This window comes from Gigantopelta aegis, chromosome 9 (assembly GCF_016097555.1).
Source record: "Gigantopelta aegis isolate Gae_Host chromosome 9, Gae_host_genome, whole genome shotgun sequence".
Taxonomy (NCBI): domain Eukaryota; kingdom Metazoa; phylum Mollusca; class Gastropoda; order Neomphalida; family Peltospiridae; genus Gigantopelta; species Gigantopelta aegis.
This window is the reverse complement of record NC_054707.1, coordinates 69,049,547-69,060,155: the sequence shown is the minus strand read 5'-3', so window position 1 is coordinate 69,060,155 and position 10,609 is coordinate 69,049,547. Positions and strand designations below refer to the sequence as shown.

The window sequence follows — 10,609 nt, the reverse complement described above, 5'->3', positions numbered from 1 at the left end:
TCCGGTGCTAGTTTTGATTTAGTGGCAGTACTCGTTTTGGCGGTGCAAGAGGGTGGAATCTCCAGTAAAGTATCTTCTCGGGAGTGGCTGTTTTCCTATATCGAATCAACCACTATTTTGCCAAATATCCATTCGACTCTGCATTGTGCAGAAATACGGCCAGGCCATGTATTACGGTTTTGTCGTTCAGTTATATTGGAAGGATTCGTTGGAATGATATTACTTTACAAGACCGACGACCAACCACACATTCCAGTTCGTACCTTATCAAATTAAGTAAGATATGTGTGCAAGGTTCGCACTGCGTTTAACTGGCTATGAGACTAGCAACGTTGCAACTAAATTTAAAGATTTAAAGGCGAATTTTCATATGAACTTGAATTACTTTGGAAAAGATCTTGATAGTACTGACCTGGACTCTTTTCTTTACAAACATTTAACACAGAGACAAAGACATTTTTAGTTGTTTGGACATTACAAACATGGTAATGATGAGACGAATGGTGAAGCCGCAGTATTTCCATTTCGGTATGGAACTACTTGACAGGTCCGTGTTCCACGCTTACTGTCAGTTGACCTATCTCGGTATCACCCCAGCCCGGAGTACACGGAACCTGCAGTACATGCCGGGTAATCATCCCTCATGTGGGGTCATACTCTCGGGAGACACACCCATATTTGCACCCGTGAAGTGGGTTAAACTCGATGTGTGTGGCCTTACACCTACCCACTGAGCCTAGCGGTGTACCCACTCTAGGTTGGAGCCGGTACTGGCATGAAAAATCCCCCATTGCCTCAGGTGGGATACGAACCCAGTACTTACCAGCCTGAATTCCGATGGCATAACCACGACACCACTGAGGCCAAGAACAGTGTCTTGTGCAGATGTTCAAACATGGACCATCATGCAGTTAACTGGGTGAACTAAGGTTTGTTTTCTCCCAAAATAGCAAGAGCTATCATTGATCTTAGGTCTGCATTATATTATTTGTATACCGATATAGTATGATGCACCCTACCTGTACCAATACTTTGGTAATGACTGTATATCATTTTCATTGGCAATAAACTTAAAACTTGGTATCATGGATTTTTAAATTATGTTACGCGCCTTCCTTGAAATCGGTTGAAGGTGCTGTAAATAATACATTATGATACGTATTATGACACAGGAAAGCCATATCGCTCTACATCACAATACAATATTTGTCATAACATTCATCCTTCATTATTTACGTCCAGCAAGCCATGCAACAAATGATCATACACTAACGGTGTTCTATAGATTATAGATATAACATAATATCCACACAGATGTATACAGTGAATATGACAAAAAATATCTAACTGCATGAAAAACAAAGTAGTTAAGGATATTTAGCTAAAAATCAAATATATGTGACTGATAATCAGACATACTTGTATGAAACTTTCAAAAGGAACCTGAGGACATACTAAGTATCAAAAAGAGGAGAAGAAATACAATCTAAGTTTTAAGTAAATTGTAACAAATTGACCAAAATGTGGTGAATTTATCATAATTGAACGCAGAAAAGCTGCTGCTTTTATAACTTAATAGTATTCGGTCAACTCTTTTTGGATCCATTTCAAAATGGGTACAGGTGCATTGAAATGACTTTTAAATATTAAGTGTTTTGTAACAAGTACAATGGCATTAATGGGATCATTATTTCTGGTTATAAAGCCACAGATTATATTTTCTTTATTTCTTTATGTTGCTGCTCGTTTTTACATGAATCCAGTTCTGAATATCAGTTCAAATTGAGTTGATTAAAGTGCATTCCCAAAATAAATGGAGAATTGTACCAAGTTCTAAATTACAAAAAAACAAAAAACAAACAAACTTCGGATAAGAAATATGACCAATTTTATATAAATTTATATTAACTGAAACCAGCGCAATTCACTACTATCAGTAGTGATATAAAAGAATTATATTTACATTTGTTCCAATCAGAATCTGAAAAAGTACAGTTAAAAATGTTTTCCCATTTTAAGTTGTATGCCGATTTTGAGAACGACGAATTTAGTAAAGTATTATAGTAATGTGTACTTCCTATAACAGTTGTATTTAAGTTTCTAATATTATATGGAAGCTTATTTTTCAGTTCAACTTTACACAATTTGAAATATTGTTTTACCGCATTAATTACACCTTGATAAGTTAAAAAATTAGTACTGATATTAAAAACCAGCTTACATTCATTATAAATTAAAAATTTACCTCTATCGTGAAATAAATCATAAATACATTTTATCCCTCCTTCGAACCAATCTCTATAGAATATTGAATTTCAATTTATTTTTATGTCATTATTATTTCAAATATATTCTGACAATATATCTCTTCAAATACCGAGTTTGATTTGCATTAAGTTATGTTCCCCACGCCATTACTATTTCTTTCCAAAAATAATTATAAATATATTGACAGTTTTCCTATTTCTTCAGTCAAAAACCATTATATGAGCTAAATATTTATACCCGAAAATCTTGCATAAATCGCCAATGCATTTAGAACTGCATGGAGGCTTTATTCTGTTCCATCTAAAATTACCGCTGAGTCGTCTGCAAATTGAGTTAACAAAAATTATATATTTCCAATTGTTAAACCTTTTATATTATTTTTAGTTGTTAGCTTCCTATTAAAAATTTCACCACAAATGAGAAATATATATGGAGATATCGGATCCCCTTGACGGCAACCTTTTTTTAATTTATAAAAGGATGAAGCAAAATTATTACCAAGAACAATAGATTGAGAATCTTTATGAAAAATAGAAATCCATTTTTGTATTGAAGGACCAAAACCAAAGTATTTCAGAACATTAGAAATAAATCCCCAGTCTACAGAGTGAAATGCCTTTTCAAAGTCAATTAATAATAAGCCAGGAATTTGTTGATTTTCTATATACTCCTTGATGTCATATATTAGTCTTGTTATCTCACCTATATATCGTCCTGACATGAAACGTTTTTGTTCTTCGCTAATTAGGCAACACTAATTTTATGCTTTGTGCTATAGCAGCTGATGCAATTTTATATGAAACGTTTAACAATGAGATTGGCCTCCATTTTAAAAAAAAATTGTTTAGGCTTATTTCCCTGTTGTCTGTTTGATATGCATAATTCAATGATCCTAATAAATAATTATTCAAGTCACGCCAATTTTTTTTAAGAATTCTGTGGTAAATCCATCAGGTCCTGGACTCTTTTCATTTTTAATCTTTTTAATGCTATTAGTATTTCATCATATGTCAATTCACCTTCAAGTTTTTCAGCATCTTTTTGATTAAGTTTAGAAAACACTGTATTAATGGCACTATTCCAGACCCTAGGTGCTTTGGATTCGAATATTGTGAATTACCAACGATTCTGACACAAACTTATGATATTGTGTCATTCTGATAAAAACTGTAGCTACTTGGTAACCGTTGACCCCATATTTAACCATGAAGTTTAACTAGCGTCACGTACGTTTCTCAGATATCCCTTTGCTTTTTTTATTATTGGTAGATGTTGATATTTTACCAAATAGAACATTATTCCTGTAAGTTCTGGAGAGTTCGAATATTTTGTCTTTTTACCAAAAATCTAGTAATTTTTGGATTTTGGTCAAAAGTGAAAATGCCCGCCAGGGGATTAATATTTTAAATTGTTCAAAGGTTATGATTTCAGGAAAGCCATATCGCTATAAATCTAGTAATGTTTGGATTTTGGTCAAAAGTGCAAATGTCCACCAGGGGATTAATATGTCAAATTGTTCAAAGGTTATGATTTTAAAAACGTACCTAGGATGTCTTCGTTCAGAAAAGCTATATAACCATGTGTATGTTTATTCTGAAATTTTGTAGGTCCATTACAATTGGGGAGGGGGGGGGGGGGGATCGTGAAATTTAAACACCTTGACATCACAATTTGACCCATACCAACATAAACACGGATTTCCTCGATCAATATATTACGTGTTCCTTAACCATATGTCTGACGTCATATAACCGTAAATAAAATGTGTTGAGTGTGTCGTTAAATAAAACATTTCCTTCCTAGTCGTTAGGAAAGACAGATGGGATCTGTTTAAATTCCCAATAATATTATATGAAGCATATTTCATTTCATTCTATACCAAAACCAAAAATTAAACAAAACATATATAAATTTATATTTCATATTATTATTCATAAACATATTTGGAACAATTAGTTAACTTAAAAATATCATTTGTCTTTATTCTGGTTGAGAAATAGTCAATTTAGTGAGTACTTCATTGTCTTTGGGTAGTGGCTGACAGAGGAAACAATTTCGACATACCATTAAAAACATGCACATTCCCAGCTAACGCACAGGTTTATTTTTGTATAACTTCTATACCAATGCAAATTATAATAGGCTGTCAGTTTGTATGCGTTGTAGAGCCAGTTATCTACATAGAGTATCTAGAAGAATGTATCTCGTGAAATTAATACTGTAAAATAAATGGATTTCCCAGTTAACATGCAGATTATACTGACCAATTAGATACATTTAATAATCAAAAGTAAACATTTAATAGCACTTTCTGGAACGAACCTAGACTTACATATAAAAATGATTTAAACATTTCGATTTTGACCCCAACTAGCTTCTAAAATAAAACCCTAAAGGTCAAAATGGCATGAATACCTACCTTTACCATAAACCATACTCTACATAGATCTCAATAAAGATCAATTTGGCGTGGTTACCTACCCTCACCATAAACCTTTCCCTGTACAGATCTCAATAAGCATGGGTACCATTAATGTTTTAAAAGACATGTTTTAGACACTTATAAACACATTGTTTCGAGATAAATTGATTTTAATATCAAGATTCCCCATATTATACCGTGGCATGTGTTATCCTGTCCGTGGGATGGTGCATATAAAAGATCCCTGGCTACTAATGTAATCATATTTATGAAGAGTGAACCTTATGTAGCATATTTGTAAAAAGCCCTACCCTCAAAGTTGTGAAAAATGTAAAAACGTAATTTTCCCTAATTTGACCCTAAACGACCTTAAATGACCCCCAAATGACCTTTAAAGGTCACTTTTGCATGGGTACCTACCCTCACCATACACCGCATCCATCCTCACCATAAACCATATCCTGTACAGACATCAGAAAGCATTGGTACTCATTTCTAATAAACCATGCCCCAAAATATGGACGTACACTTTTCCTAAACATCTCTCGGGCAGAAGAAGAGGTGGACGGAGAGGAAACGCGCGCCAGAGGCGGCACAGAGGAGGGTGGGGTGAGGGGGGGGGGGCAAAACTGGCGGCCCAAGCGCCAGCGGCGGTCCCTTCTGCGACACTGCCCCCAGTCCAGCCTACGTCGAAAAGACCAGCGAATCCGGCCCCGCTGACCACTCCACGGGTTGACCTCAACGCTCCGGTGTGTGAGATCCCTGGCGAGGACCCTCCAGCACCTCTCTCTCTCCGGCTCCCGGAGACTGCCCCCACCCCCACCCCCTCACCGGTATCCCGGACGTAGTCACAGACGATGTCCGAGGCTAAGCTCGTGATGGGCATGCTTGAAACCTTCGTGCTATATGAGCATGTAAAAAACAGTTCATAGTCATAATCCAGCGGAATTAAATGTCTCTCCTGCCATAAGTTGTTTCGAGACAAATAAACCCACCCAGACAGCACACCATGGTTGGCCCAACGTTGGCTCAACGTAAACCGTACCGTTGGCCCTCACGTAGACTGGCGACGTTGGTACACGGTCATTTTGTCCGTTGAGCCAACGTTGGCTCAATGATGGTAATTCCACGTTGCACCAATGGTGTACTAACGTTGCGCCAACATTTTCATACAGCGTTATATAGTTGGCCCAACGTTGTGCCAACATTGGGCCAATGTAGTTAAGAATAACAAAAACACATTTATTATGGAACTACATATCAATCTTGTTCATCATCTTTTTCGGATTCCGACTTTACGTCTCCTTGGCTGCTGGCCTCGCACGTTGTCTCTCCTTCGCAAATTCTGCAATGACAAATGCAGAAGATAAAGATGTCATACTAAAAGGATGTCAACAGTTTAGTCTTAAATATACACCTGAAAATATTGTAAAGTATATACCACTAAATAAAACGTTTGTTCGTAAATATACAGCATACGCAAATGTCACCTTGTTCCGACGTTTACTGTTATAAACAAAATAACATATAACATTTCCCTCGAGTTAAAATGACAGTACTTAAAGTTTGTTTTGTTTAACGACACCGCTAGAGCACATTGGTTTATTAATCATCGGCTACTGAATGTCAAACAGTTGGTCATTTTGACATATAGTCTTAGAAAGAAACCCACTATATTTATCCATTAGTAGCAATGGATCTTTTATATGCATCATCCCACAGGCAGGATAGCACATACCACGGCCTTTGATATTTTAATATCGATAATTGTTTTCTAGTTTTATTATTTATCATACCAAATATAATGACCGGTATTTGTTTTTCTAACTTGCGTATTTTGCTAACGTCGATGCAACGATGTGCCAACGTCGAGCCGACGCCTTCAAGCAGAAGTAAATTTGACGCAAATATATCAATGCGATAATTTATTTTTTTACTATTTACGCAAAACCTTCGTAATTTCACATATAAATCCATGCATTTTCTGAAGCAGAAAATATTCATATTCATTACGATTTTATATCGTGTTCCAAATACTTACGTGACTGGTTAAATTCCTGAAATTAATGCTGGAGATGAAGATGAAGGTCAGAGTTTTTCTCATGCAAGGTGGAGCGAGATCGGCCCGAACCAACCATTTGCCAACGTCGTGGCAACATTAGTTGTGCTATCTGGGCAATAACAATATAATAATAATAATAATAATAATAATGCACTCAATTATGAAAATAAAAATAAAATGCTGCAAATTATACAACTAATTAAAAATATACATTAAAATGAACTTCACAGTGTCTATTGTATTTGCTACCGTAACAATGTTGCCACGCCTGCTCCACGACGAGAAATAAAAAACACTCGTAGGGGGACAATTATTCAATATAAACCTTACATTTTACATTCATTCTTAATTAAACCCAGTTTTAATTACGATTAGGATGGCATTTTTGTAAAATCATCACATTCAGTATCCAAAACAAATATCAATATCGATGAAATTATGTTTAGCTTTTGTAACTTTGAAAATTACACTCTTCGTGAAATTGACACACACAGACAGACAGACAGATAGATAGATAGACAGATAGATATACGCATAGATGCATAGATACATGTAGAGATAGTGAGAGTAGTCCAGTAAATTTAAACCAAAATTTAGGTGAATTTAGAACAAATTGCAACAGAAGGTTTTTTGTTTTATATTGTGAAATTCGTGGCATTATTAGAAAGTCAGTGGGTACATTTATGAGTATAGAGTCGTCTCTGCTGGAAACTATATGTTTTTTGTCGTAAATATAAGCCAGTTTGAGTCTTGATGACCAATGTGACGTCATATTTGCGTCATGACGTCATACACTTTATGTTAACAAGATATTTTGATTCTTTGGTATCATATTTCTATCTACTCATAATATATTTATGTGGTCTAAAATCAACCGATTAGTGGATGTTGGGCCTCAAAGTTGGTGTTGGCTACCATATTGGATTCAAGCTAATTAGAAATATTTTCCCGGTGTGGGGAGAGGGAGAGGGAGAGGGAGAGGGAGAGAGAGAGAGAGGGAGAGAGAGAGAGAGAGAGAGAGAGAGAGAGAGAGAGAGAGAGAGAGAGAGAGAGAGAGAGAGAGAGAGAGCGAGCGAGAGAGAGCAAAACTCAAGGTCAGTGTTCGACGTAAACACTATACAAAACCACTATACTGGAGTGACGTGATATTACGACCGGGGTTCTGAATGCCACGTCATTCCAGTAAAGTGGTTTAACACCGGGCTCCGCTATTTACATTTTAATGTTTTTATTATTAGATGATACTTGATAGACACTTTGAAAAATTTTATGTTAAATTTCTAATTAATTTTTTTTAATTTAGTACAAACAAATCGAAACATCTCAAATATCTATGAATATGTAAAGACTGTACCAGCGAATCACAGTAATAAGGTTCAGAACTGTTCGAAAATCTAGAAGATAAACTTTCAAATTTAAAATAATAATACTACTACTAATAATAATAATAAAAAAATGTCCAAAATATATATTTATTGGCCGTAAAGGATGCCTATGAAAATAAGTGTACCGAGTTTCAGAACTATCCAATAATAAATGATAGAATATATACGTTCAAATATTAAGTTTCTCGTTCCAGCCAGTGTTCCACAGTTGGTGTAACAAACACCGTAGTATGTACTACTCTGTCTGTGGGATAGTGCATATGAAAACTTCCTTGCTGCTAATCGAAAAGAGTAGCCCATGAAGTGGCGACAGCGTGTTTCCTCTCTCAATATATGTGTGGTCCTTAACCATATGTCTGACGCCATATAACCGTAAATAAAATGTGCTGAGTGCGTTGTTAAATAAAATAACGCTTTTGTGAATTTCATTTTGGCCTTCAAATATTCAGTGTTAATTTCTATAATTTCTATATAATTGTATATATAATGAATAATGCACTCTTTCGAAAAAGAACCTGGGTGCGTTCTATTCCCAAACGGACGTCAGCGTACATTTATATATTTATTTACTTAACTTTTATACTTTAATATATTTATCTAAAATGTTATGGGCAATAATATTATTATTACTGTTGTTGTAATATTAAATTATTTTATAAGATTGCATTACGGAAGTGTGCGTCCACTTGTTACGGAGATGCATGGATTACTTCAGACAATGTTACCCACTCTTGAGTATTACAAAACCTGGCTCTTTCTATTAGCATGGAACTGAGATTCAAAGCTAATATAACATAATGCCCTTTTCACACGGCGTCATGTAATACTGCCTTTGAATCTCAGTTTTTCCACTAAAGTAAAGTTTGTTCTGTTTAACGACATCACTAGAGCACATTGATTATAAATCATCGGTTATTGGATGTCAAACATTTGGTAATTTTGACATATAGTCGTAGATAGGAAACCCGCTACAATTTTCCATTAGTACCAAGGCATCTTTATATGCACCATCCCAAAGACAGGATAACACATACCACGACCTTTGATATACCAGTCGTGGTGCACTGGCTGAAACGAGAAATAGCCCAATAGGGCCACCGACGGGGATCGAACCAAAACCGATCGCGCATCATGCGAGCGCTTTACCACTAGTCTACGTCCCGCACGTTGTTTCAGTAAGTTTCACAACACGACACACACTTACAACACTAACTTTTCTTCTATACACATTAGAACGATAACTTAACAGGTTTCCAATCTGTATGACAAAAAACTGAACAAAAGAAACAATAGTGCAGCAAAAAAACCCCACATTTTAAGGCATTTTCTTTGTATAGTTGTTATATTTTTACTTTAAATACACCATAATACAAATAAGTAAATACATTTTTTAAAATAGATTTGATACTTTTTTAAATTTTAAATTAATTCTAGGTTGAATTTAAATGACTCTACTTTATTTCTTTTACCAATCCCATTGGGCTATTTCTCGTTCCGTATCAAAGGCCGTAGTATGTGCTATCCTGTCTGTGTGTTGGCGCACATAAAAGATCACTTGCTACTAATAGAAACATGTAGTCTAAGACTATAAGTTAAAATTACCAAATATTTGACATCCAATAGCCGAGGATTAATAAATCAATGTGCTCTAGTGATGTCGTTAAACAGAACAAACTTTACTTTAGTGGAAAAACTGAGATTTAAAGGCAGTATTACATTTTTTAACCAAATATATTTTTCTCATCGGCTCCAGTACTAACCGGAGGAGAATGGTTGTTTGTTTGTTTTTTGTTTTTTTAATGTTTTAAATATGTATGGCCGATGCTAGCAGGTCTCAGGAAGCTTGTTTGTGACCGTACTGTCCCAGTCATATTGCCAAGTCGGAAAACCGACAAGAGCACACTCAAAGTAGACCTGGCAACAAACCTGCCTTGTTATTGTCCTTAATGCCAGCATGGATGGTTTTTTAAAAAGATATACTGTAAAACTGACGACGCTCTAAGACCCGACCTTTATTCAAAACAGGCTTCTATCCAAGGCAGGCACAAGCGTACGAGACATGAATGCAGGGCGGGGATCAACTGCCCCCCCCCCCCCATCCCCCACTAGTGCTGGCGAAAAAACCTCAAATTCGGGCAAACATTATAAAGATATTCGGGCAAAATGTGATAACCTGAGAACTTTTTACCATATATTTCCATCATTCTACCCTCAAAATTAGTAATGCATGTAAAAATGCGTAGTGATTCGTTTGCAACCCTATATAGATGTTTGGTAGTAATGCTAATATGAATACATTTTGTTATCCAGATTCGGGCATGTACGTTTAATTCGGGCAAAAGACAGCCTGCACCTCTACAAAAATGGGAGCCCGTATGTCTATAAAGGCAGGCTTCTAATATATTTTTCCATGCAACATTTTCTACTATAACCTTCTTCTAATGTTAACTTCCAAAGATTTTACACGTAAAA

General features: G+C 35.6%; 1 protein-coding gene across 1 annotated transcript in view; it reads left to right on the top strand.

The window, feature by feature from the left end:
- Window positions 1–482: 482 nt before the first annotated feature.
- LOC121381716 (partner of bursicon-like) overlaps window positions 483–10,609 on the top strand; it is a 29,883-nt gene continuing 19,756 nt past the window's right edge. Inside the window, exon 1 of the mRNA XM_041511063.1 lies at window positions 483–619. Coding sequence (XP_041366997.1) covers window positions 483–619 — 137 coding nt within the window. The remainder of the gene's footprint in view (window positions 620–10,609) is intronic.